The sequence below is a fragment of the Mustelus asterias genome, unplaced genomic scaffold, assembly GCF_964213995.1.
Source record: "Mustelus asterias unplaced genomic scaffold, sMusAst1.hap1.1 HAP1_SCAFFOLD_42, whole genome shotgun sequence".
Taxonomy (NCBI): Eukaryota; Metazoa; Chordata; class Chondrichthyes; order Carcharhiniformes; family Triakidae; genus Mustelus; species Mustelus asterias.
The window spans coordinates 2,321,175-2,348,896 of record NW_027590119.1 but is presented as its reverse complement, the minus strand read 5'-3'; the positions used below and the strand labels follow the sequence as shown (position 1 = coordinate 2,348,896).

General features: G+C 46.7%; 4 protein-coding genes across 5 annotated transcripts in view; 2 read left to right on the top strand and 2 right to left on the bottom strand.

Moving 5' to 3' along the window:
* Positions 1-251: 251 nt before the first annotated feature.
* LOC144482734 (uncharacterized) lies at positions 252-6,042 on the bottom strand. The gene is made up of 3 exons (XM_078201573.1): positions 5,785-6,042; positions 4,026-4,558; positions 252-258 (listed from the first exon to the last, which is right to left on the bottom strand). The coding sequence occupies exons 1-3, from the start codon at positions 6,040-6,042 to the stop codon at positions 252-254; spliced, it is 798 nt and encodes a 265-aa protein (XP_078057699.1).
* Positions 6,043-7,492: 1,450 nt separating this feature from the next.
* Positions 7,493-26,801, top strand: LOC144482733 (uncharacterized). The gene is made up of 3 exons (XM_078201572.1): positions 7,493-8,687; positions 18,601-18,605; positions 25,600-26,801. Exons 1-3 carry the CDS (start codon positions 8,045-8,047, stop codon positions 26,653-26,655), a joined length of 1,704 nt encoding a protein of 567 aa, XP_078057698.1. The 5' UTR covers positions 7,493-8,044; the 3' UTR covers positions 26,656-26,801.
* LOC144482760 (uncharacterized) lies at positions 10,703-17,482 on the bottom strand. Of its 2 annotated transcripts, none has more exons than XM_078201599.1 (2): positions 17,391-17,482; positions 10,703-14,176 (listed from the first exon to the last, which is right to left on the bottom strand). In XM_078201599.1, the coding sequence occupies exon 2, from the start codon at positions 13,991-13,993 to the stop codon at positions 12,116-12,118; it is 1,878 nt and encodes a 625-aa protein (XP_078057725.1). In that variant the 5' UTR covers positions 13,994-14,176; positions 17,391-17,482; the 3' UTR covers positions 10,703-12,115. The 2 variants fall into 2 exon arrangements, with proteins under 2 accessions (XP_078057725.1, XP_078057726.1); XM_078201600.1 differs by lacking the exon at positions 17,391-17,482 and adding an exon at positions 14,276-14,492 and having other exon boundaries at positions 10,748-14,176.
* LOC144482794 (uncharacterized) overlaps positions 17,242-27,722 on the top strand; it is a 442,920-nt gene continuing 432,439 nt past the window's right edge. The window contains exon 1 of the mRNA XM_078201657.1: positions 17,242-17,324. The gene's annotated coding sequence lies outside the window, so the exon portion shown is untranslated. The remainder of the gene's footprint in view (positions 17,325-27,722) is intronic.

The following is a 27,722-nucleotide window of genomic DNA, read 5'->3' as shown; positions in this document are numbered from 1 at the left end:
TTTCTCCCTGCTGTGAATGGTGTGATGTTTTCTCAGGCTGTGTCACTGGTTAAAGCTCTTTCCACAGTCAGTTCACTGGAACACTCTCACTCGGGTGTGTGTGTGTGTCTCGGTGTTTTTCCAGTTGCACTGATGTTTAAAATCTTCAAGAGATAAACATTTCTCCTTCCACATTCACAGATTGATGAATGATCGATTGACTCAAACCAAAATGTTTGTTTTGAGTTTTGCATCTACAAATCTTTCCCTTGTTAATACCTGGAAAAAGAGTTTACAAAATTAATCACGGTCAGTCCAGGATAGAAATTCTGAACAGACAATTCTAGTTTTGTTTTTGGAACATTTTTTCCTTTCGTTTCCTCCAAATCTGTAAATCCCCATCTCACACACTCTCCCCCGTCCCTGGGCTGAAATCCAAACCCATAGAAATCATAGAATCCCTACAGCGCAGAAGGAGGCCATTCGGCCCATCGAGTCTGCACCGACCACAATCCCACCCAGGCCCTACCCCCACATATTTTACCCGCTAATCCCTCTAACCTACGCATCTTAGGATTCTAAGGGGCAATTTTTTTAACCTGGCCAATCAACCTAACCCGCACATCTTTGGACTGTGGGAGGAAACCAGAGCACGCAGACACGAGGAGAATGTGCAAACTCCACACAGACAGTGACCCGAGCTGGGAATCGAACCCGGGACCCTGGAGCTGTGAAGCAGCAGTGCTAACCACTGCGCTACCGTGCCGCCCCATCTCACCCTCTCCACCAATTCTTTTCTCCACTCAGTTTTCTCCCTCCCTCCACTCTGTCTGGGTTCAGCTCTCAGGCCCCTCTGTGCAGAATTGTTGTCTCTCCTGGTCACTGAGACCCTGAAGGCCCACGCACCCTCTGCTTCACTGTTACTGATGGCTGAAGGGACCAATCCGTGAGGGGCAGGTCTTGCCACAAGTGAAGTGGTTCTCAGGTCTGGTTGTGGGTTGTTGTTTTCAGTGTTGGCTCTTGTTGCCGAGCCACTGGAGTGACCTTCCTCCATCCTGTGAATGTACCTGAGCTGGAAAAGTCACCTCTACTTGATGGGAACCCATCACCTTTGGGAGACAATGAATTGTAGATTTTGCATCAAAGATCAATTTAGGATTGAAGTAAAAAGTTCATAATTTTATTGCAACCAAGTTTCTGTTGACAGTTCTTTAATTCAGCTGAAAGATCACAGATAGTGCCTTTAAAAAGGGACATCTCCAGATTATTAAACTTCAGCCAGTTGTAGGGTTGTTAAGAAGTTTAACAACACCAGGTTAAAGTCCAACAGGTTTATTTGGTAGCAAAAGCCACACAAGCTTTCGGAGCTCCAAGCCCCTTCTTCAGGTGAGTGGGAATTCTGTTCACAAACAGGGCATATAAAGACACAAACTCAATTTACAGAATAATGGTTGGAATGCGAATACTTACAGCTAATCAAGTCTTAAAGGTACAAACAATGTGAGTGGAGAGAGCACCAAGACAGGTCAAAGAGATGTCTATTGTCTCCAGACAGGACAGCCAGTGAAATTCCGCAAGTCCAGGCAAGCTGTGGGGATTACAGATCGTGTGACATGAACCCAATATCCCGGTTGAGGCCGTCCTCATGTGTGCGGAACTTGGCTATCAGTTTCTGCTCAGCGACTCTGCGCCGTCATGTGTCGTGAAGGCCGCCTCGGAGAACGCTTACCCGAATATCAGAGGCTGAATGCCCGTGACCACTGAAGTGCTCCCCAACAGGAAGAGAACAGTCTTGCCTGGTGATTGTCGAGCGGTGTTCATTCATCCATTGTCGTAGCGTAGCGTCATGGTTTTCCCAATGTACCATGCCTCGGGACATCCTTTCCTGCAGCGTATCAGGTAGACAACGTTGGCCGAGTTGCAAGAGTATGTACCATGTACCTGGTGTTCTCACGTGAGATGATGGCATCTGTGTCAATGATCCGGCACGTCTTGCAGAGGTTGCTGTACCAGGGTTGTGTGTTGTCGTGGTCACTGTTCTCCTGAAGGCTGGGTAGTTTGCTGCGGACAATGATCTGTTTGAGGTTGTGCGGTTGTTTGAAGGCAAGAAGTGGGGGTGTGGGGATGGCCTTGGCGAGATGTTCGTCTTCATCAATGACATGTTGAAGGCTCTGGAGGAGATGCGGAGAAGCTACGGCATCTCCTCCAGAGCCTTCAACATGTCATTGATGAAGACGAACATCTCGCCAAGGCCGCCAGCCCGGCCCGGCCCCCCGGCATCGCCCCCCCCCCCCCCCCCCCCTCCACAAACACACACACACACACACACAGTCACTGACACCAATCTCCTCCTGTCTGATATAAACCCCCACAAAAGAACAAAGAACAGTACAGCATAGGAAACAGGCCCTTCGGCCCTCCAAGCCTGTGCCGCTCCTTGGTCCAACTAGACCAATCGTTTGTATCCCTCCATTCCCAGGCTGCTCATGTGACTATCCAGGTAAGTCTTAAACGATGTCAGCGTGCCTGCCTCCACACCCTACTTGGCAGTGCATTCCAGGCCCCCACCACCCTGTGTGTAAAAAACGTCCCTCTGATGTCTGAGTTATACTTCGCCCCTCTCAGCTTGAGCCCGTGACCCCTCGTGATCGTCACCTCCGACCTGGGAAAAAGCTTCCCACTGTTCACCCTATCTATACCCTTCATAATCTTGTATACCTCTATTAGATCTCCCCTCATTCTCCGTCTTTCCAAGGAGAACAACCCCAGTCTACCCAATCTCTCCTCATAGCTAAGACCCTCCATACCAGGCAACATCCTGGTAAACCTTCTCTGCACTCTCTCCAATGCCTCCACGTCCTTCTGGTAGTGCGGCGACCAGAACTGGACGCAGTACGTCAAGCTCACCGGCCTATAATTTCCTGGGTTATCCCTGCTACCCTTCTTAAACAACGGGACCACATTCGCTATCCTCCAATCCTCAGGGACCTCACCCGTGTCCAAAGAAGCAACAAAGATTTCCGTCAGAGGCCCAGCAATTTCACCTCTCGTCTCCCTGAGCAGTCGAGGATAGATGCCATCAGGCCCTGGGGCTTTGTCAGTTTTAATGTTCCCTAAAAAACCTAACACTTCCTCTCTTGTAATGGAGATTTTCTCTAACGGGTCAACACCTCCCTCCGAGACACTCCCGGTTAACACACCCCTCTCCTTCGTGAATACCGATGCAAAGTATTCATTTAGGATCTCCCCTATTCCCCTATTCCCTTGGGTTCTAAGCACACTGACACCAATCTCCTGCTGACTGATGTAAACCCCACACTGACACCAATCCCCTCCCCTCAGTTAATTTGATTTAGTTTACTTGTTTACTCAATAAGATTGGTCCCAATCTCTCCTATCTGATGATTTTGTAGCCCCTTTTTCATGAAAGATATACACAAGTTTGTTATTTCAATTGGACCTGTCTTCATTCCCGAGCCGAGGGGATTTCTGTACCAGACGGGAGGGGTAACATTTGGGAACGCTTGATTCTCCACCAATTCCCATTCCCCTTCTTTCTGGGGGATAATGGAGGTGTCACTGTGTGTAATGTGCAGGTCAGTAAGAATTGTCAGCAAGGATTAATTAGCACTTTCTAATTGGAGATGTTCATCAGTGGAACCTCTCAGACACTGAATTGTCGAGTTTGTACCAAAGATCAATTTAGGATTGAAGTAAAAGTTCAATATTTGTGGCAAACTGATTGCTGGTGGAATTCTCTGAATTCAGGGGAATGATCACAGACACATATTCTTAAAGGGAGGCTGCACGCCCAAGAACGCAATCAGCTAACTAACTAGAATCTTAAACTCCAGCCAGAACTATTGTTGGTAACATCAGAGAGACAAACCTGAATTGTCAGAATGAACATGGTTCAGTCCTGGGTATAGTGAACGCCAGCAACATCAGTGGAATCCAAACCCTTTAGTCACTTGTGAACTTGCTGGTGTGTCAGCAGGTGGGCTAGCTGACTGAATCCCCTCTCACACACTGAACAGGTGAATGGCCTCTCCCAGGTGTGAATTCGCTGGTGTGTCAAAAGGTTGGATGAAGTTGTGAATCCTTTCTCACACATGGAACAAATGAATGGTCTCTTGCCAGTGTGAACTCGCTGGTGTGTAAGCAGGTTTGATGAATTAGTGAATCGCTTCTCACACACAGAGCAGGTGAATGGCCTCTCCCCAGTGTGAACTCGCTGGTGTGTCAGCAGCTGGGATAACTGAGTGAATCCCCTCCCACAAACAGAGCAAGTGAATGGCTTCTCCCCAGTGTGAACTCTCCAGTGTATCAGAAGCTCAGATGACTGAGTGAATCCCTTCCCACACCCACAACAGGGGAACGGTCTCTCCCCTGTGTGAAATCGCTGGTGTCTCAGCAGAATGGTTGACTGAGTAAATCCCTTCCCACATACAGAGCAGGTGAATGGTTTCTCTCCAGTGTGACTGCGTCGATGAATTTCCAGCAGGGATGGATACTTGAATTCCTTTCCACAATCCCCACATTTACACGGTTTCTCTGTGGTGCTGGTATCCTTGTTTCTCTCCAGGTTGGTTGATCAGTTCAAGCCTCGTACACAGTACACGTGGATTCTATCTGCTTCAAATGTTGAAATGTCTTAAAGGCTATGCAACTTGTTAAAACAATCTTCCCTCCACATTCAAAGGCCAATGATACTCACACTCTGATTCATTGAGTATCAGATGTTGATGAGATGTTTGGTTTGCATTTCCTATCTCCAAATCCTCTGCTTCTAATAATCTGATAAAGGAGTTTAAAATGTCAGTACAAGATAGAAATTCAGAACAGACAGTTCTCATTTGGTGGAATATTTTTCACTTTCATTCCCCAAATGACTTTGACCCGGAATTGATCCTTAATTGAATATTTTCTCCACAAATCCTCAGCTTCTAATATGCTGTCAATGGGGTTTACAAATGTAACCAAATGTCAGTCCAGGACAGAAACTCTGAACAAACAATTCTAGTTTCTCTGGAACATTTTATCCTCTCTTGTTCCCCCAAATCTGTAAATTCCCGTCCCACACACTCTTTGGATATCCAAATTAAGTTTTAGATAATTTTTTCCAGATCCTTTTAAAGTAAAGTCCATTTATTAGTCACAAGTAGGCTTACATTAACACCGCAATGAAGTTACCATGAAAATCCCCCAGTCGCCACACTCCAGCGCCTGTTCGGGTATACTGAGAGAGAATTTAGCATGGCCAATGCACCTAACCAGCACATTTTTCAGATTGTGGGAGGAAACCGGAGCACCCAGAGGAAACCCACGCAGACACGGGGAGGACATGCAAACTCCACACAGACCCAATCCGGGAAACGAACCCAGGTCCCTGGCGCTGAAAAGCAGCAGTGCTAACCAGTGTACCATTTGTCAAATTTAACAAAAAAATCCAATTTTAACAAAAATAACAAACTGAACATAATTTCATTCATACCTTGTGACAAAACAGGAATCTGAATCTTGTGCCCAGAATGGAATGTGTGCAGATTTTCTCAGAGAAGCCTCAGTCACCCTCACTGAGACTAACTTTAAATTGCAGATTGTATTAATTGAATGGATTTGAAGCCCTGTCCCCAGAACATTGTGCTGTCTCTCTGGATTACTAATGCAGTGACATTGTCACTCGGTCAGTGTGTCCCATTCTCTCTTTGTTGGAGATGGTTTGTGGGGAGAAGCCGGAAGCGGTGGACAGGGAGAGTGGAGGATGTTCATTGTAAACCCCGCCCCCCGGCACTGACCTCTCACCCGACACCTCACAATGCCCGGGGACTGATTGACGGCAGCTCCGGGCCAATAGAAGGAGAGGAAGCTGGACGATCGCGAGGGAGCAGCTGGTCCTCCGACCAATCGGAGCGAATGAGGGGCGGGGCTGAGTGAAGCATGCGCAGTGTGATTAATGGCAGTGGAGACATTCTTTCTCGGATCCACAATCAGTAAAGGTGGGAATGGCGGGGCGGAGGACGCGATAGACCAGGCGGGGGTTTGGAGAGGCGTCGTAAACATGTTACGTAAACTGCGAACTCTTAAAAAGAACCTGGCGATATCAGAGGATGGTCCCGGCCCTCAGCGCAGAGCAGGGCCTCAGCATTCTCCCAGTTACAGACCCGGGTTAATCAGGGCCATCGTCATCGGGGCACGAGCAACACGGCGCGTGCGCAGTCGCCGTCTTCAGTCGGCGCACCAGCAACACGGCGCATGCGCAGTCGCCATCTTTGTTTGGGGCAATGTTTTGGAATTACCACTGACAGAATGTGAATAACTTGACCATCTAACTGCTTCACCCTTTCACTTCCAATCTCTTGCTGATGAGAACAACGATATCAGGGCAGTTGCAATCATTTATATTCATATTGTGTCTTTAACATAATAAAACAGCCCCAGACATTTTCTCACAAATATTAGACAGTGACATTTGATACTGAGCTATATTAGGACAGGTGACCAAAGGTTTGGTCAAAGAGGTGGGTTTTCAAGAAAGCAGAGGTGATGGACAGGCAGAGAGATTTAAAGAAGAGATTGCAGAGCTTGTGGCCTGTGTGCAACTGAAAGGATGATTTGTAATGGTATAATGATTAAAACTGAGAATGCTCAAGAGGAATTAGATTATCGTTGAGATCGCAGAGGAGTGTGTGGCCGGAGAAGATTACAGACACAGGAATGATTGTAACCATGGAGGAAAACAAAGATGAGAATTTTAAAATTCTGATGCTTCTTAAAAGGAAGCATTTGTAGATCAGCAAGCATAGGGGCGATGGGTGAACATGATTTGGTGTGAGTAAGCACATGGGCAGTTTAGGATAGTTTGGAGGGGGTTGCTTAATGTTGGAGGCCGGTTGGAACTGTATTGGAATTGTTCAGTCGAGAGGTAAGAAAGGAATGGATGATGGATTCTGCAGCGACATGATGGCACAGTGGTTAGCACTGCTGCCTCACAGTGCCAGGGACCCAGGTTCGATTCCCAGCTTGGGTCACTGTCTGTGTGGAGTTTTCACATTCTTCCTGTGTCTGCGTGGGTTTCCTCCAGGTGCTCCAGTTTCCTCCCATACTCCAGAGATGTGTGGATTAGGTTGATTGGCTATGCTAAGTTGCCCCTTAGTGTCAGGGTTTAGCAGGGTAAATACATGGGGCGATGGGGATAGGGCTGAGGTGGGATTGTTGTCGGTGTGGACTTTATGGGCCGAATGGCCTCCTTCTGCACCGTAGAGATTCTATGATTAACTGAGGCTAAGACAGAGTTGGGGGATGTTACTGAGGTGGAAACAGATGATTTTGGTGATGATGTGGATATGTGGTCTAAAACTCTTCTCAAGTAAGACACCATGGTTGTGAACAAATTAGTTCAGCTTCAGATATTTAACATGGAGAGGGCGGAGTCAGTTGTGAGGGTGGTGAAGTTTGTAGTGGGGACTGAAGACAATGATTCCAGTCTTCCTGATATTTAAATGCTGGAAACTTCTGCTCATGCAGTAATTGATGTCAGACAAGTCAGGATGTTGTATGAGTTGGAGGGGAACTAGGAGGTAATGATCTTCACATGCACGTACTACCCTGGTCCAGCTAAATGGTGGAGGTTGAGAGATTAGGAGATTCTGTCAGAGTTCTGGTCAGGATGTAGATGTAGAGAAACCCTCTCCTTCACCCTCTGCTTCTTCCACCTCTCTCTCACCCCTTCGATAGATATTGGTTCATGTGTCAGTCCAGACCAGGTGGCAGGTTTCCTTCCCTGAAGCACATGAGTGAATCAGTTGGGTTTTTATGACAATCCAGCAGCTTTCATGGCCACTTTTTCTTAATGCCGGCCCCACAAATGACCCCATTCATTCAGCTCAATTTCACAGCCTGTTTTTGCGTGTTCTCTCTCACTCCCTTTTTTTCTGTTTTAAATCAATTTCATCGTGTCTTAGAAGATTAGGATTTGCAGTTGGGAAACTGAAGCCAAACTCCACATCAGGATCTCACAGAGTCGCCTAATTCTTTGTGACCGGAATATCATCGGATTTTGAACATGGAAGGAAAAAGCACCGTTCACAGTGGGGAGAAACCTGACTCGTGTTCCGTTTGTGGACAAGACTTCAACCAATCATCTGGCCTGTTCAAACATAAATGCAGTCATGATGAGGAGAAGCCGTGGAAATGTGGGGTCTGTGGGAAGGGATTCAATTACCCATCCCAGCTGGAAACCCATCGGCGTGGTCACACCGGGGAGAGGCCGTTCACCTGCTCGGACTGCGGGAAGGGATTCACTAAGTTATCCACCCTGCAGAATCACCAGCGCACACACACTGGGCAGAGGCCATTCACCTGCTCTTTGTGTGGGAAGGGATTCACTCAGTCATCCACCCTGATTAAACACAAACTAATTCACACTGGGGAGAGACCATTCACCTGCTCTGTGTGTGGGATGGGATTCACTCAGTCATCCACGCTGCTGACACACCAGCGAGTTCACACCGGGGAGAAGCGATTCACCTGCTCTGAGTGTGGAAAGGGATTCACTCACAAATCCACCCTGCTGACACACAAGCAAGTTCACACGAGGCAGAGACCATTCACCTGCTCCCAGTGTGGGAAGGGATTTGTTAATTCATCCATCCTAATTACACACCAAAGAGGCCACACTGATGAGAGACCGTTTAAGTGTCTGAAGTGTGAGAAATGTTTTAAAACCTCGCAGGAACTGGTGTCCCATCAACAAGTTCACACTGACGAGAAACCATTCAGATGCTCTCACTGTGGGACTGGGTTCAGGCGAACATCTCATCTCACTGTCCATCAGCGGGTTCACACCGGGGAGAGACCATTCACCTGCTCCAAGTGTGGGAAGAGATTCACTCAGTCATCCGCATTGCTGAGACACCAGCAAGTTCATAAATAACTGGAGATTGGATGTTGTTGTCAATCACACTGTGGTCTGCACCTGCTGATGTTAATAAACTTCAGGCCAGTTATAGAGGCGAATATTCTGGACAAAATTCAAATACACCGTCTTTGTGTTAATGTATTCTCTGTTGTCTTTTTAAAAATGTGTGAATGGTTCTCCTTTTGAAGGGCCTCTCTCCCGTCTCCTCCATCCTCATCTTCAACAACAAGTGTGAGGAGCTCGTGGAGCTTCTTTGTCTCTAAGATTGAGACAATCTGATCAGCTGCCTCCCTCCCTTCCACTGGACCACCAGACAAAACTCTCTCTGAAATTTCCCTTTTTCCAAGTACTGAACTCACATCTTTCTCCAATTCTTCTGCTATCTCCCATCAAACCCTCTCACTGCTCATCTTGTCCATGAGACCTCCCTTCATCTCCCTTTACCCTCTAAACCACTGATAACCCAACTTCCCCACATTATCTAATATTGTCAATGGTTCTCTCTTTTGACACTGTCCCTCTCATCTGTAACTCACCTTCACTGGTAAATCTCCTCTGCACCCCCTCCAATGCAATCACATCCTTCTTATAATGTGGCGACCAGAACTGCACACAGTATTCCAGCAGTGACCTCACCACAGTTCTATGCAACTCCAACATGACTTCCTTGCTTTTGTAATCTATACCTCAATTGATAAAGGCAAGTGTCCTACATGCCTTTTTCACCAGCCTACTAACATACACTTCTGTCCTCAGAGATCTATAGACAATCACACCCAGGTCCCTTTGTTCCACAGAGCTTACTAGTGTCATGCCGTTCATTGAATTTTTCCTTGTCAAATTACTCCTTCCAAAAAGTGGAGCACTCTGAGCAAACCTATGCAGACACAGGGAGAACGTGCAAACTCCACACAGAGAGCTGTGGCACGGTGGTTAGCACTGCTACCTCAGAGTGCCAGGGATCCGGTTCAATTCCAGTCTTGGGTGACTGTGTGGAGTTTGCACGTTCTCTCCGTATCTGCATGGGTTTCCTCCGGGTGCTCAGGTTTCCTCCCACAGTCTGAAAGACATGCTGGTTCGGTGCATTGGCCGTGCTAAATTCTCCTTCAGTACACCCAAACAGGCGTCGAGTGTGGCGACTAGGGGATTTTCATAGTAACTTCATTGCAGTGTTAATGTAAGCTTACTCGTACTACCTGAGCCCAGGATTGAACTCAGGTCCCTGGCGCTGCTGATCACTGTGCCACCCTGCTGCCTGTGTTTTGAAAAATCATGTTAAAATCTGGAACTCAGATGGAACTATAGATTGGTGTTGAGTGAGAAGGTCTGGATCACTGCATTACTCCAGAGTGCCTTGGAATCAGATTTACAGAATGGATTCCTGTAATAGCAACAATCCCATTGCTATATGTTGGTCAGACTGAGGAAAGTATTTAAACTGGACACCACAGGTGTGTTAAAGGATAACGTACTCATGGAATTTATGAACTATCTGAAAGAATATTGAGAGCAAAGAAATGAATCTGGAAAATTGTAGTCACTTCACGTTGTTCCAGGAGAAGTGGGATTAGGTTGTGTAGATGTCAGGTTTTACACAGCACACAGTCAGCCTGTGGTTTCACCCTGGATGAAGAATCTCTGAATTGTACCATTCAAATCACTCAATGGGTTTATCAGGGGCCAGAATGTCTGCTCAGAAAGAGGAAGGTTGGTGTGAAACCAATGAGAAGTAACACACACACTCACAGACACCCTTACACACACACTCACAGACACCCTCACACACACACAGACTCTCAGATGCCTCAAAATATCTCCTGTTACTTTATTCTTAGTTTTTTTGAAATAAATCCTGAATGAATTATAAAATCACACACAAATACTTGTTGAGCTTCCCCTGAAAGACATCGATACTGTTCATTTCACTCCCTGTGGTCATGATTTCCATATTCTCACCACTCTTTGGGTGGAGAAATTTATCTTGGATTTCCTATTGGGTTTCTTGGCGACTGTCTTGTATTGATGGTCTCCAGTTTTGCCTTTCTCCAAAAGAAGAAACATTATTTCAAAACCTTTTATAATTTTGAAGCCCTCTATTAGGTTCCCCCTCAGCCTTAATTTTTCAAGAAAGCGTGAGCATGTCAATCCTTTCCTGATAGAGAACCAAACACACAGTTTAAAAATCATTTATGGGATGTGGACATCGCTGGCTTGGCCAGCATTTATTGCTAACCTCAGATTGACCTTGAGAAGGTGGTGGTGAGCTGTTTTCTACATTTCTGGTATCATCATTAAAAATCATCTCTGTACCCTTCTCCAGTGCAGAGATATCTTTTTTATAATACGGTGACCAGAATGGCATGCAGTGGTCGGTAAGATTCTTGATCAGGGAGTCACAGGTTATCCAAAAGTGGTTTGAGCTTATCCATGGTTTTAAATCAGAATATTAAGAAGCAACAATTTAAAAATGATGCATTGTAAACAGGGAAAGAAAAACAGAAGACCCATGGCAGGTGACTAGCTGGGGTCTCAGCACTGATCCTGCATTACCCCAATAATCACTGCCTGCCAGTTGGAAAAAGACCTGTTTAATCTTACTCTATTTCCTGTCTGCCAACAAGTTTTCAATCTCAATACATTCGCCCCAATCCCATGTGCTTCAATTTTTGTGAAGAAGTTGCTGTGTTGGTGGACGAGGGGAATCGGGTTCACATTTTCTATCTCAGGGCATAATCAGCAACAACTTGTATTTACACAGAGTGTTGTGGGGCTGGAGGAGGTTACTGAGATACTGAGGAACTTTTTAAAATTCATTTTTACTGGATATAGGCGTCACTGGCTGGGCCAGCATTTCTTGCACATCTCTAACTGCCTCCATTTCAGAAGGCATTTGAGAGTCAACCACATTGCTGTGGGTCTGGAGTCACATGTAGGTCAGACCAGGTAAGGACAGCAGGTTTCCTTTCTTAAAGGACATTACTGAACCAGAGTGGTTTTGACGACGATCAACAATGGTTAAGGTTTGTCATTAGACTTTTAATTCGAGATTTTAATTGAATTCAAATTTCACCATTGCCTGTGGTGGGATTCGAACCTGGGTCCCCAGAGCCTTACCCTGAGTCCAGTGATAATTCCACTGTGCCACTGCCTCCCCTATTCATCCAATTGTTATTGTTTATCTCAGGGCGCAGAAACAACAGAATCCAACTTTGCCGGTCACACATGAAGTCGTCTATGTTTCAGCAGGCTGTAATACTGATTAAATCCCTTCCCACACATGGAGCAGTTGAAAGGTTTTGCCCCAGTGTGAACTCGCTGGTGTCTCTGCAGGCGGGATGGATCAGTGAATCCCTTCCCACACAGGGAGCAGGTGAACGGTTCTGTCCCAGTGTGAGCTCGCTGGTGTCTCTGCAGGCGGGATGGATCAGTGAATCCCTTCCCACACATGGAGCAGTTGAAAGGTTTTGCCCCAGTGTGAACTCGCTGGTGTCTCTGCAGGCGGGATGGATCAGTGAATCCCTTCCCACACAGGGAGCAGGTGAACGGTTCTGTCGCAGTGTGAACTCGCTGGTGTCTCTGCAGGCTGGATACCTGAGTGTATCCCTTCCCACACACAGAGCAGATGAACGGCTTCTCCCCGGTGTGAATGCGTTGGTGTCTCAGCAGGCTAGACGACTGAGCGAATCCCTTCCCACACACAGAGCACAGGAACGGCCTCTCTCCAGTGTGAACTCGCTGGTGTCTCTGCAGGTGGGATGGATCAGTGAATCCCTTCCCACACAGGGAGCAGGTGAACGGTTCTGTCGCAGTGTGAACTCGCTGGTGTCTCTGCAGGCTGGATACCTGAGTGTATCCCTTCCCACACACAGAGCAGGTGAACGGCTTCTCCCCGGTGTGAACTCGCTGGTGTGTCTGCAGGCAGGATGAACCAATGAATCCCTTCCCACACACAGAGCAGGTGAACGGCCTCTCCCCTGTGTGAATGTATTGGTGTCTCAGCAGGTCAGACGACTGAGTGAATCTCTTGCCACAAATGGAGCAAGAGAATGGCTTCTCCCCTGTGTGAACAGGCCGATGTTTCAGCAGGTGTTGTAAAGAAGCAAATGCTTTCCCACACACAGGGCAAACGTAAGGCCTCTCCCCTGTGTGAACACGCTCGTGTATCACAAGCTGGGATGAATGAGGAAACATCTTCCCACACACGGAGCAGAGGAATGGCCTCTCCCCAGTGTGAACTCGCCGGTGCCTCAGAAGATAGTAAGACCGAGTGAATTCCTTCCCACACACCGAGCAGGTGAACAGCTTCTCCCCAGTGTGAACTCGCTGGTGTGTCAGCTGGTCAGTTGATTGAACTTCTTCCTTTCTACACATTGAGGAGGTGAATGGTTTCCCTCCAGTGTGAACACTCTTGTGTGTCAAAAGGTGTGAAAATCGAGTGAATCTCTTCCCACACAGGGAGCAGAGGAAAGGCCTCTCCCCAGTGTGAACTCGCTTGTGTGTCAGAAGATGAGATGAATGAGCGAATCTCTTCCCACAAACAGAACAGGGGTACGGCCTCTCCCCGGTGTGAGTGTCCTGGTGTCTCAGCAGACTAATCCTTCTTTTGAAGGTCTTCTCACATTTAAAGCATTTAAAATGTCTCTTCTGAGAATGAACCAGTTGGTGAACGGTGCAGTGGGAGGACTGAGTGAATCTCTTCCCACACTGGGAGCAGCTGAATGGCCTGTCCTTGGTATGAACTGGTTGATGCTCAGTGAGATGCACTGAGTTGCTGAACGACTCCCCACAGTGGGAGCAGCTGAACGGTCTGGCGTGTGTGTGAAGGAGCTGGTGCTCTGCAAGGCGGGAGGACTGGCTGAACCTCTTCCCGCAGTGGGAGCAGCTGAACGGTCTCTCGTCAGTGTGAAGGAGCTGGTGTTGGGCCTGTTCCTCAGAGGTTTCAATGCTTTCCCCAGAGTCAGAGCTTTGAAGAGGCTTCTGAATAATGTGATCGAGTTGGTGAGCCAGCAGGTTGGACGAACACATGAATTTCTTCCCACACACGGAGCAGGTGAATGAACTCTCACTATTGCGAGCTCGCTGTCGTGTCAGCATGTTTTCCAGCTGTATCAATCCCTTCCCACAGGAGGGGCAAGGAAACAGATTCTCACCAGTTTCCAACTGAGATGGTCAATTAAATCCCTTCAGATGCACAAATTTTCAGATCCCGATGAACCGATTGACTCTGTCTGACGTGAGATTCGATCATCCAGACTGCAGATCCTTCTCTTCAATTTCCTGTAAAATAAGTTTACAAAGAATTACATGGATGGCACAGTGGTTAGTACTCCTGCCTCTCAGCACCAGGGACATGGGTTCGATTGTAGCCTTGGTTACCTGTCTGTATGGAGTTTGCGCATTCTCCTTGTGTCTGTGTGGGTTTCCTCCGGGTGCTCCAGTTCCCTCCCACTCTCCAAAGATGTTCAGGTTAGGTGGTTGCCCCTTTCTGTCCCAAGATGTATAGGTTCGGGAGATTAGCGGGGTAAATATGTGGGGTTACGGGAATAGCCTGGGTGGGGTGGTCTGAAAGGCCTCCTTCTGCACTGTAGGGATTCTATGAATACATGAGATACACAATACACAAACAGGCCAGTCTATTTTTTAAATTCATTTTTAACGGGGTGTGGGCGTCACCGACTGGGACAGCATTTATTGCCCATCCCCAACTGCCCTCCATTTCACAGGGCATTTGAGAGTCAACCACATTGCTGTGGTTACATGTAGGCCAGACCAGTTAAGGCCAGCAGATTTCCATCCTTAAAGGACATCAGTGAACCAGATGGGTTTTTACGACAATCAACAATGGTTTCATGGTCATCATCAGACTTTTAATTGAATTTAAATTTCACCATCTGCTGTGGTGGGATTCGAACCTAGGTCCCCAGAACATTATCCTGGGTCTCTGGGTTGCTAGTCCAGTGATAGTTCCACTGTGCCACTGCCTCCGCCACCACCCTCCCACCCCTGCCCTGATCTGTACTGGAATTTCTAATCCACACAAATCTCCTCTCATTCTGCTCACCTTAACTCAGCTTTTCAGCTCAACTTTTTAATCCTTTTTCTCTCATGTTCTCATCTGGTTTCCTTTTTAAAGCATCTAAAGTATTTGTCTCAACCACTTCCAGTCGCAGTGAGTTCCATATTCTAACAACTGTCCGAAGAAATAAATATCTCCTCCTGTTGATTTATTCGTCTCTGTTGTCTGTTCATGGTTCCCAGTATTAGAAACACCAACAAGTGGAAACATTCCATTCACATCCTCCGACTTATCCCATTCAGAAAGCCCATATCAGAAGAGACAACATTTTTCTCTTAGTTTGAGCTTGTTGTGTGTAAATCCTCCCTTTCTAACCCCCTGTTTAAGAAAAAGTATCCAAAATCCATCACGATAGAAAATCGCAATATTGTCTCAGGTACAAGTAATTCAGAAAACTATTATTTATTGTGAGGGGAATTGAGTAAAAGCAGGGAAGTTATGTTTCAGTTGCACAGGGCATTGGTTAGACATATCTGGAGCAGTGTGTACATTATTGGTTTCCTTATTTCAGGAAAAATATGAGTGCATATTATTCCTTAACTGCTTTACGAGAAGCAGTTCATAGAAGGTTTAGTAGACTAATACCTGGAAATGGGTGGATTGTCTGATGAGGAGCAGTGAGACAGTCTCTGCTTGAGTTTAGCTTCTGCTCGACTTCAAAAGAGTAAGAGGCAACTTAATTTAAACCTTCAAGATTCTGAAAACTCTTGACAGGGTGGATATGGAGAGAAAGGTAAAAGCAAATTACTGCGGATGCTGGAATCTGAAACCAAAAGAGAAAATGCTGGAAAATCTCAGCAGATCTGGCAGCATCTGTGAGGAGAGAAAAGAGTTGAAGCTTCGAGTCCAGATGACCTTTTGTCAAAGCATAAAAAAGGCATAGAAAGTGGGAGATGTTTAACTGTGAGGGGATGAAAGATGGGTCCAAGCCACAGGAACCAGGGGAAAGGATGCTAATGGCAGTCTATAGAGAGAATAGAAAGCGTGAATGGCCAAACAGCAGAGAAGCTGAAGAAGTTGTGATGGATGAAGATGTGGGGCGGGGGGGGGGGGGGGGGGGTGGATTGGAGGGAGGACAAATTGAGAAAAAGGGGGAAAGGCGAAGCAAAGGGGGAGAAAAGGTGCTGCCTGACCTGCTGAGATTTTCCAGCATTTTCTGTTTTGGATCTGGAGAGGATGTTTACTCTCAGGGGAGAATCTAGGGAGTCGCTGTTTTAAAAAACAGCATTGCCCATTGAAAACAGAGATGAGATGTTTTTCTCTCAGAGGGTTTTTAAAAAAAATTATTTTAATGGGCGGCACGGTAGCACAGTGGTTAGCACTGCTGCTTCACAGCTCCAGGGTCCCGGGTTCGATTCCCGGCTTGGGTCACTGTCTGTGTGGAGTTTGCACATTCTCCTCGTGTCTGCGTGGGTTTCCTCTGGGTGCTCCGGTTTCCTCCCACAGTCCAAAGATGTGCGGGTTAGGTTGATTGGCCAGGTTAAAAATTGCCCCTTAGAGTCCTGGGATGCATAGGTTAGAGGGATTAGCGGGTAAATATGTGGGGGTAGGGCCTGGGTGGGATTGTGGTCGGTGCAGACTCGATGGGTCGAATGGCCTCCTTCTGCACTGTAGGGTTTCTATGATCTATGAGGGTCATGAATCTTTGGATTCACGTTCTTCAAAAGTGGAAGTCGAGCCTGATTTCAATGAGATAAATCTCTTGGGGCGACAGGGATCAGGGTATTGAATTTGATAATCAGCCATGACAATAATGAATGGCGGAGCATGCTCGAAGGGCCGAACGGCCGACTCCCAGCTTCTATTTTCTATGTATGTTTCTATGTAAGAAGTCTCACCAGGTTTACTTGGTATCAAATACAAAATAAACCTGTCGGACTTTAACCTGGTGTTGTGAGACTTCTTACTGTGTTCACCCCAGTCCAACGCCGGCATCTCCACATCATGTTTCTATGTAAACATGAGGAGCCTGGGGCTGAAGTGTAACCAAAAGCTGTGTAACCGCTTTAGGTAACTATACAGGGTTTGCAACTCTCACACTGAATATGTACATGGCCCATGGACTCATCGAGGCTGCAAACAGCAGCTGCAGCCTGAGGGTGGGTGAAGCTGTTTAGAAACCTATTAATAGCTCATTGTGCTATTGGACCGGGAGCTAGGACCTGGAGGGGAAGCAGAAACGTGAGGCCCCGCCCACTCGCTGTTGCGTCACCAAGACACCGCGCATGCGCTCTCCTCCCTGCTGAATCAAGATGGCGGCCGTTAACCTGAGCCTCGTCTCGGGAAAAAGACCGGAAGCTGCAAACACAGACCGACGGGCTCATTTTCGAGATTTGAGGCCTTCACCAGGTATTTAGAAACCCTCTACGTCCATCCGCCGGTTCCATTACTCCCTCTATGTTTCCGCATCCTTACCGGCTGCTGATGAGACAGAGGAACTTCTCTCCGATTGCGATCACCCACATTGCGCGTGTTGCAAACGCCGTTGCTTACAACGCATGCTCCAGACTGTAACATTACTGCGCATGCGAACGCCTTCCCGTGCGTTGTATGGGGACACCTCAGCCCCGCCCCTCATTCACTCCGATTGGTTGGAGGACTAGCCGCTCCTGCTGGGTCCTCCAGCCCCGCCCCTTCCTATTGGTCCCAAGCGGCCGTCAATCACACCCTGGGGCATTGTGATGTGGAGCATGCGCAGTGTCCTTGGCGCTTGTTTGTCCCGGAGAAGCGGAGTCAGCGTTAGGCGGTGGCTGGGAGGATTTGGAAACACTTTGTGGATCCGCAAACCCTTCAGAATCATTGTCAGCTCCCTGGTTTGCAGCTGCGGGGCTTCTCCCTCCCGGGAACAGGCCCAGGTTAACGGCCCCATCCTGGCTCAGCCACTGGAGGATGGTTCACATCAGAGGATGGGGGAGGGGGACAATAAATAAGAGGTTACACTTTGGCCTCAAATCAATGAGGACTCTGATCTCTGGGAAGGAAGGAAACCCTGGGAGGTGGGCGGGGAGGATTCACAAACACCCGCTGGAGGCCCCAACACCCCCAATAAGACCCATTGGTTTTATTGTCAGTCTGCAGACAGGAGCTGGAGAACTGAATCCAGTAAGAAGTTTAACAACACCAGATTAAAGGTGTTGTTTAACCTGGTGTTGTTAAACTTCTTACTGTGTTTACCCCAGTCCAACGCCGGCATCTCCACATCAGAACTGAATCCAGACAGAGGAGAGGGAGGGAGAAAACTGGGAGTGGGGGAAAGAAATGGTGAGATGGGTTTGGATTTCAGCCCGGGAAGAGGGAGAGTGTGTGGTACAGGGATTTACTGATTTGGGGGAACAAGAGAGGAAAAAATGTTCCAGAGAAACTAGAATTGTCTGTTCAGAATTTCATAGAAACCCTACAGTACAGAAAGAGGCCATTCGGCCCATCAAGTCTGCACCGACCACAATCCCACCCAGGCCCTACCCCCAAATCCCTACATATTTACCCACTAATCCCTCTAACCTACGCATCTCAGGACACTAAGGGCAATTTTGTTTTAGCATGGCCAATCAACCTAACCCGCACATCTTTGGACTGAATTTCTATCTCGATTGACCGTGACGATTTTTGTTAACTCTTTTTACAGGTGAGGTGAGGAAACATCACATAAAATCAGACTGAGTATCGATTTATTAGGACCTGAATATCCTGAGACTTTGAACGTGGAAGGAGAAATGTTTGTCTGTTCTGCCTGGAGGAGAAGATTTCAAACATCAGTGTGACTGGAAAAGCACTGAGACACACACACACACACCCGAGTGAGAGTGTTCCAGTGAACTGACTGTGGAAAAAGCTTAAACCAGTTACACAGCCTGAAGAAACATCACACCATTCACAGCTGGGAGAAACTGTACATGTGTTCTGTGTGTGGACAAGACTTCAACTGATCATCCAACCTGGAGAGACACAAGGACACTGGCACTATGGAGAAACCGTGGAAATGTGAGGACTGTGGGAAGAGATTTAATTATCCTTCCCATCTCGAAACTCATCGTCGCAGTCACACAGGAGAGAGACCGTTCATCTGCTGTGTGTGTGGAAAAGGTTTTGTTCAGTCACAACACCTGCAGTCACACCAACGCTCTCATTCCAATAAGAGACATTTAAAATGTTCCAACTGTGAGAAGAGCTTTAAGAGCAAAAAGCACTTGAAACAACACCAACACACTCACACTGGAGAGAGGCCGTTCATCTGCTGTGTGTGTGGGAAGGGATTCACTCAGTCAGCCACCCTGATGAGACACCAGCGAGTTCACACTGGGGAGAGGCCGTTCCCTTGCTCCAAGTGTGGGAAGGAATTCACTCGGTTAGACACTCTCAGTTTGCATCAACATGTTCACACTGAAAAATTACTTTTTAAACATTACGAATGAGAGAAGAGTGAGTGAGTTGCAGACACACCAATGCATTCATGTTGGAGAGAGGATTCTCACCTGCTCTGTCTGTGGGAAGGGATTTATTCAGTCACAACACCTGTTGAGACATCAGTGAGTTAATGCGCAGGAGTGAGTTTGTGTCCTCTTGTGTGTTTCTGCTTGTTAAACTCCAGCCCCATTGTCGGGGTGATTAATATTCTAGATGAATGTCACTAAATCAGTTTTTATGGAAATACACTGTGCTGTGTTCCATATTTCTCCAATGTAAGAGGAGATTAATTGATGTCCTGTTACCGAGTGCTTCATTTTGGGGCCTTTTCTCATTTCTAACTCTAGATTGTTTCACTCTCTCACCTTCGGTTATTCTCATGGACAATTCTCAGCTCCCCATATTTTCCAGAGTGTCTTTCCTGGCGCTGGGATCCAGGGAAGTTATCGGTCACAGTCCTGTGATCAATAAAGCCAAAAGCAAGTCTGCTTGTTGTTTTTGACTCTTGGACGTCACCCCTGTCCCAAAACATCTCTCTCTCCTTTGATGTGTGAATGGAACATGATGCCTGCAAACCTGGTTTAAATTGAAATCATCTCAGCAAATTTAACAGGGGCCTGCAGCCTGATGAGACTGTGTTACACTGTCAGTGTGTTCCTGTACAGCTCTGTATTTAACAGGAGCCTGCAGGCTGATGAGACAGTGTAACACTGTCAGTGTGTTCCTGCACTGCTCTGTGTTTAACAGGAGCCTGCAGACTGATGAGACTGTGTTACACTGTCAGTGTGTTCCTCTGCCGCTCTGTATTTAACAGGAGCCTGCAGGCTGATGAGACTGTGTTACACTGTCAGTGTGTTCCTGTACAGCTCTATTTAACAGGAGCCTGCAGGCTGATGAGACTGTGTTACACTGTCAGTGTGTTCCTCTGCCGCTCTGTATTTAACAGGAGCCTGCAGCCTGATGAGACAGTGTAACACTATCAGTGTGTTCCTCTGCCGCTCTGTATTTAACAGGAGCCTGCAGGCTCATGAGACAGTTTTATCCAGTCAGTGTGTTAATAGAAACATAGAAGATAGGAGCAGGAGGAGCCCACTTGCCCCTTCGAGCCTGCTCCACCATTCTTTACAATCGTCCAACTCAATAGCCTAATCCTGCTTTTTCCACGTAACCTTTGATCCCATTCGCCCCAAGTGCTATATCCAGCCCACCTCTTGAATATCTGTTCCTGTACTGCTCTGTGTTTAACAGGGGCGACAGTAAGAAGTCTCACAACAACAAGTTAAATTCCAATAAGTTTATTTGGTAGCACAAGCCACTAGCTTTCGGAGCGCTGCTCCTTCGTCAGGTGAACACTCATCTGATGAAGGGGCAGTGCTCCGAAAGCTAGTGGCTTGTTCTACCAAATAAAGCTGTTGGACTTTAACCTGGTGTTGTGAGACTTCTTACTGTGTTTACCCCAGTCCAACGTCGGCATCTCCACATCATGTTTAACAGGAGCCTGCAGGCTGATGAGACTGTGTTACACTGTCAGTGTGTTCCTGTATTGCTCTGTATTTAACAGGAACCTGCAGGCTGATTAGACTCTTATACGGTCAGTGTGCTCCTGTACTGTGGAGCCTTTGCTATTATGAAATGTGGGTGAAAAGTAATGAGCCTCATATCCTTGCTCATGTTGCTGTGATTGTGCAGAAAGGGGATGTGTAAAGAGCTGGTCTTTGTGTGGAGATATGAACCAAGGAAATGGTATCTGTTTGTGACAGTGACACAACCTTGTGCTCACACTCAGAACAATGCACAGATATCATTCTGGTTACAGTTTGAACAGGGTCAGATCACAACTGTAGTGAACAATTTAAACATGAATATCTCTAGTGTAGCTGCAACTTGTTAGATCAGAGCTGGGGAGGAGAGAGTTCTGAATCCACTGTATTATCTCTGTTCTCCAGACTGGGTAACTTTTTAAATCGAATGATATTTCATTCAAGAAACAGGATCACAGCCAAAAGGCTGAATTGCTGTATAACTTGCATCAAAAAATCATAAAATTCAGGTACACACTAAATAATCGTGTTAAGCACATGGAAACCTGTGACAATCCAGTAATAATAACAATTAACAAATTGATCAGGCAAAAGGAAAGTGGTAGACAGGATATTAAAGAAGGAATATTGAATTAGATTGTTAAAATTACAGACCAATACACCATTCCTAAGTTACAGGCTCAGAAATACATATAAATTTCATATAAAGGGAAGCAATGGCATTGTGTGTCGCTGGACTACTAATCAAGAGTCCCAGGTAATATTTTGGTGACCAGGGTTCGAATCCCAACACAGCAGGTGGTGAAATCTAAATCCAATAAAAATCTGCAGTTAAAAGTCTAATGACCATGTCGATTGTTGTAAAAGAAAACCATCTCGTTCACTAATGTGTTTAGGGAAGGAAATCTGCCGTCCTTACTTGGTCTGGCACATCTTTGACTCCAGATCCACAGCAATGTGGTTGACTCTTAAATGCCCTCTGCAATGGCCTAGCAAACCACTCAGTTCAAGGGTAATTAGGGTGGGTACTAAATGCTGGCCAAGTCAGTGACATCCACATCCCATGAATGAATAAAAAATAAGTATTTCACTGAGTACTGGAACCATGTGAGGAATTACTCTGTCTGTATTATTGCAGCGCTGTTAATAAAGTCAATAAAAGACAATCTGGTGTTGGGAGTTTGATTATCTGGTGTCTGAAACCACAAGATTCAATATTTAGAGTCAACAAGATGAACAAGGAAACACATCAGCGCCCAATACTCCAGCTGGATATTCACAGGAGAAAGTCTGGTATCTAATACCTTGAGTGGAGCGAACAGAGAAAGATCCCAACAGTAAAGAACCCTCAAATTATTTATAAATATGTTCCTAATGTTGACATTTCAACAGTCAATTTCCATTATAATGAAGTCAATGGAAGGTGAGAGACGGTTAAAAGTTCCAGATAGAAATGTAACTTGATGTTATCATTACCTTACATTGGTAGGTTCAGGAATGTCACACAAACATTTTCAATCTTCGTACTATTTTCAGACTGTAAAGTTAAACCTGCCGTTTCACTCTCAGTCAGGAATAGATCCCAGTTTTACACCAATCTTTGACAGCACGTTTCCAGCATTCACTGTTGTTCTTCCTGACTCTAAACACAGTTGTAAAGAGCTTCTGTTCCATACCTAGGAGCTCTGAACCATGGAAGAGAGTGGCTTTCTTACACATCTCAGGATTAACCCACACATTCAGTCTTCAATAAGATTAAAAGCAGAATCTAATTCTTGCAGTCATTTGTGAACTCGCTGGTGTGTCACAAGGTGTGATGACTGATTGAATCCCTTCCCACACATTGAGCAGGTGAACGGCCTCTCCCCAGTGTGAACTCGCTGGTGCCTCAGCAGATGGGATGACTGAGTGAATCCCTTCCCACAGTCAGAGCAGGTGAATGGCCTCTCTCCAGTGAGAACTTGCTGGTGTTTCAGGAGTTGCGATGACTGAGAGAATCTTTTCCCACATACGGAGCAGGTGAATGGATTCTCTCCAGTATGAACTCGCTGGTGCACCTGTAGATCTGATGACTGAATGAATCCCTTAGCACACACAGAGCAGGTGAACGGCCTCTCCCCAGTGTGAACTCGCTGGTGCAACAGAAGCTGATATGAGTGAGTGAATCGCTTCCCACACTCAGAGCAGATGAATGGCCTCTCCCCAGTGTGAACTCGCTGGTGTGTCCGAAGGTGGTGTGGTTGAGTGAATCCCTTTCCACACACAGAGCAGGTGAATGGCCTCACCCCACTGTGACTTCGCTGGTGTATTAGCAACTGAGATGACTGAACGAATCTCTTCCCACACTCAGAGCAGCTGAGCAGTCTCTCCCCACTGTGAAGTCGTTGGTGTATTTGCAGATATTTTTTGCTTTTAAAGCTCTTCTCACAGTCAGAACATTTAAAAAGTCTCTGATCACTGTGTACATGTTGATGTTCAGTGAGCTGGGATGACTGAGTGAAGCCGTTGCCACACACAGTCCTGGTGAATGCGCTCTCCTCAGTGTGAACTTGCTCATGCGCCAGCAGGTCACATGAGTCAGCAAATTCCTTCCCACACATGGAGCATCTGAATGGCCTCTCCCCGGAATGAACTGGCTGGTGTGTCAACAGACTGGATAACTGAGTAAATCCATCTCCACAAATGGAGAAGGTGAACGGTCCCTCCGCAGTGTGACTGTATTGATCATTTCCCAGTTCAAATGGGAACATTAATCCCATCCCACAATCATCATATGTCCATGCTTTCTCCATGATTCAGTTATTCATTTGTCTCTCCAGATTGGACGGTCAGTTGGAGCCTCACACAAAACACATGTACATTTCTCCGCACTGTGAATGGTATGATGTTTTTTCAGGCTGTGTAACTGGTTAAAGCTCTTTCCACAGTCGGGTCACTGGAACACTGAGGGAATCGCGGGACTGATGTATGAGGAGAGACTGACTGGGTTTGGATTGTTTTCGCTGGAGTTCAGATGAATGAGGGGGGAATCTCAAAGAGACTTATGAAATTCTAACAGGTCGAGACAGGATAGATGCAGGGAGGATGTTCGCGATGGAGTCCAGAACAGGGGGTCACAGTCTGAGGATTCAGGGTAGACCATTTAGGATGGATTTGAGGAGACATTTCTTCACCCAAAGAGTAGTGACCCTGTGGAATTTATTACCACAGGAAGTAATTGATGCCAAAACATTGAATGTATTCAAGAGATGGCTGGATAAAGCACTTGGAGCGAATGGGATCAAAGGTTATGGGGAAAAAGCAGGATTAGGCTACTGAGTTGGATGATCAGCCATGATCGTAATGAATGGCGGAGCAGGCTCGAAGGGCCAAATGGCCTCCTCCTACTCCTACCTTCTATGTTTCTATGTCAATGTCTTTAAGAGAGAGAGAGAGACCTGGGCCAACCTTTCCAGAGTCTGCAGCTTCCCTGGATTCACTTCCTTTCCCTTCAATTGCTGCAAGTCCCCAATTTCCCCCAGAATGAGAAAAGAAACTCACAGATGTTGGCCTCTTTTAGGTCAAAACAAATGAACAAACTCAACTTAAATCAGGACAAAGTAAAAGGGGCAGCTCCCCAAAAGGAGGGGGAACAACCCGAACAAAAATCAAAGTACAAAATAAGAGCTAGATGTTGGCCTCTTTTAAGGAAATAAGTGATAAATTAGTTATCCGCCAGAGTTCGATGTCATCTGATCGCTTGTTTGGAGAATAAAACATACTTAGGTACCTCGCTTCATCTGGGATATGAAGCTGTAATCCATATCATCAAAATAACTCCCTTCCGACAGGAGGAAGTTTCAGTCTGTGTGCAGCTCAATCTGAGTGCCACAAAGACCTGATTGGCTGGAGGACCAGAGTCCTTCCGGTCCTCCAACTCTTCCCATTGGTCAACACCCTAGCATGAAGGTCAGGAGGCGGTCGACCTCGCACATGCGCAGTTTCCCCTCTCCCTTGGACATGCGCAATCCCCGGGCCGGGGGGAGGGGGAGATCACCGAGCGGCTTCTCGCTGTGGCCGGAGCCGCCAGCCGGTTGCCTGGAAGAGGTGCAGGGGGAGAGGGAACAATGGGTGGGGGCGGGGCTCCCGGGTCCGCGCGCCCGGGCCTGCGCACTGGAACACCATGACGTAATTGCGGAAGAGACTGATTCTTATTGGCTCATTCAGGCAGGTTCCATTGTGGACGTCACAATGCGGAAGTTCGATTGATTCAGATTCAGACTCAGTGAAACTCCCTCTTCTGGGCAACATCTGGGAGGAAATCAATGTTTCCCCCTTTCCATTTCTTTTCTCATTCTCGGGGAAGTTGGGGACTTGGAGCAACTGAAGGGAAAGGAAGTGAATCCAGGGAGGTTGCAGACTCTGGAAAGGTTGGCCCAGGTTTCTCTCTCTCTTAAAGATATTGACATCCTTTGCAGAGTTCCACATGAATTAGAATTGTCTGATCTGAATTTCTATCTTGTTCTGACAGTGATGACTTTTGTAAATTCTTTTTACAGGATATTAGAAGGAGAGGATTTACTGATAGAAATGTCAAGATCTAACAGTCACTCAATTCATGGCAGCTGAATGTCATCGGTTTGAATCTGGAAGAAGAAACGTATAGCTGTTTGAATTGGGTGAACCATTGGTGTGAACAGAAAAGCATCGAGGCCCGTGCAACCCGAGTGACGGTGTTCCAGTGCACGTATTGTGAAAACTGCAGGAGAGACAAAGACACACGGATCATGGAAAAACCATGGAAATGTGAGGACTGTGAAAAGTCATTCCGTTCCCCATCAGTGCTGGAAATTCATCGACGCAGTCACACCGGGGAGAGGCCATTCACCTGCTCCAATTGTGGGAAAGGATTCACTCGGTTATCGATCTTGCGGACACACCAGCGAGTTCACACTGGGGAGAGGCCATTCACCTGCTCTCAGTGTGGGAAGGGATTCACTCAGTCATCGCACTTGCTGATACACCAGCGAGTTCACAATGGAGAGAGGCCATTCACTTGCCCCATGTGTGAGAAGGGATTCAGCGATTCATCCACACTGCAGACACACCAGAGAGTTCACACTGGGGAGAGGCCGTTTATCTGCTCCATGTGTGGTAAAGGATTTGCTCAGTCATCTAACCTGTATTCACACCAGCGAGTTCACACCAGAGAGAGGCCATTTCCCTGCTCTGTGTGTGGGAAGGGATTCACTAACTCCGCCAACCTGCTGAGACACCAGCAACTTCACACTGGGGAGGCTTCCTTCACCTGCTTTGAGTGTGGTAAAGGATTCAGTGATTCGTCCAACCTGTTTTCACACCAGCGAACTCACACTGGGGAGAGGCCGTTCACCTGCTTACTGTGTGGAAAGGGATTTAGTCAGGCATCTAGCCTGCAGACACACCAGCGAGTCCACACCGGGGAGAGGCCATTCACCTGCTCAATGTGCAGCAAGGGATTCAGTGATTCATCCAACCTGATTTCACACCAGCGAGTTCACAAAGGGGAGAGGCCATTTAACTGCTTTGTGTGTCAGAAGGGATTCAGTCGATTGTCTAACCTGCTGACACACCAGCGACTTCACACTGGGGAGCGACCATTTACCTGCACTGAATGTGGAAAGGGATTCACACGATCATCCCACCTGCTGAGACACCAGCGAATTCACAAGCGATTCCAAGCATTGGATTCTGCTGTTAATCACACCCAGGACTGAACCATGTTCATTCTGACAGGTGATGAAATGGGAGGGTCGGAGGGTTTCTTTCTGCTGGGTTGGCCGGTCTCATGACTTTGTTTCCAGTGGGCTGATGCTCTTTGAGCCTGGGAGAGCACATTTCCACTGAAATTATCCACAAAAGCTGATGAGGGACATTTATTTATCCTGGAGAGTAAATAGTGTTTTTCCTAACGCTACAGGTAGATCTGAAATAAATACATTTGTCTCTGTTCCATTGAGTCTACAGCACAGGGCCAGGCCAGTCGGCTCAATTGGTCTGTGTCAGTATTTATGCTCCACATGAGCTCCACTCACCCCCCATCAGCATACCCTTCTATTCCTCTCTCCCTCATGTATGTATCTAGCTTCCCCTTCAATGTATTCATGCTGTTCACCTCAACCACTCGCTGTGATAGTGAGTTCTACAGTCTCACCACTCGCTGATAAAGAGGTTTCTCATTAAATCCCTATTAGATTATTGAATCTCTGAAAATGCACACAGCATTTGTAACAAAAAGGATGAATTGTCAGCGCAGATAGAGATAAATGTGTGTGTCCTGATAGACATTACAGAGACTTAGTTGAAAGGTTACGGAGGCTGGGATCTAAATATTGAAGGGTATTTGACATAATGGAATGGCAGCAAGTTCGGAAAAGGTGACAGGATCTCCCATTAATTAACGATGACATTAGTTCAGTACAAAGCTACCACCTTAGCCTGAAAGATCAGGATGAAGGATCGGTTTGGGTTGAGATAAGAAATGTTAAAGATATGAGGTCTCTTGTGGGAGTAGTTAATGGGCCCCTTACCTAAGTTACACTGAACTGATTTCTTTATTTTGAACATGACACTATAATAGTATGTTTATTTATTAGTGTCACAAACAGGCTTACATTAACACTGCAATGAGGTTACTGTGAAAATCCTTTAGTTGCCACAACCCAGCACCTGTTTGGTGACTCTGAGGGAGAATTTAGCATGGCCAATGCACCTAACCAGCACGTCTTTCGGACAGTGGGAGGAAACCGGAGCAGCCGGAGGAAATCCACACAGACGCAGGGAG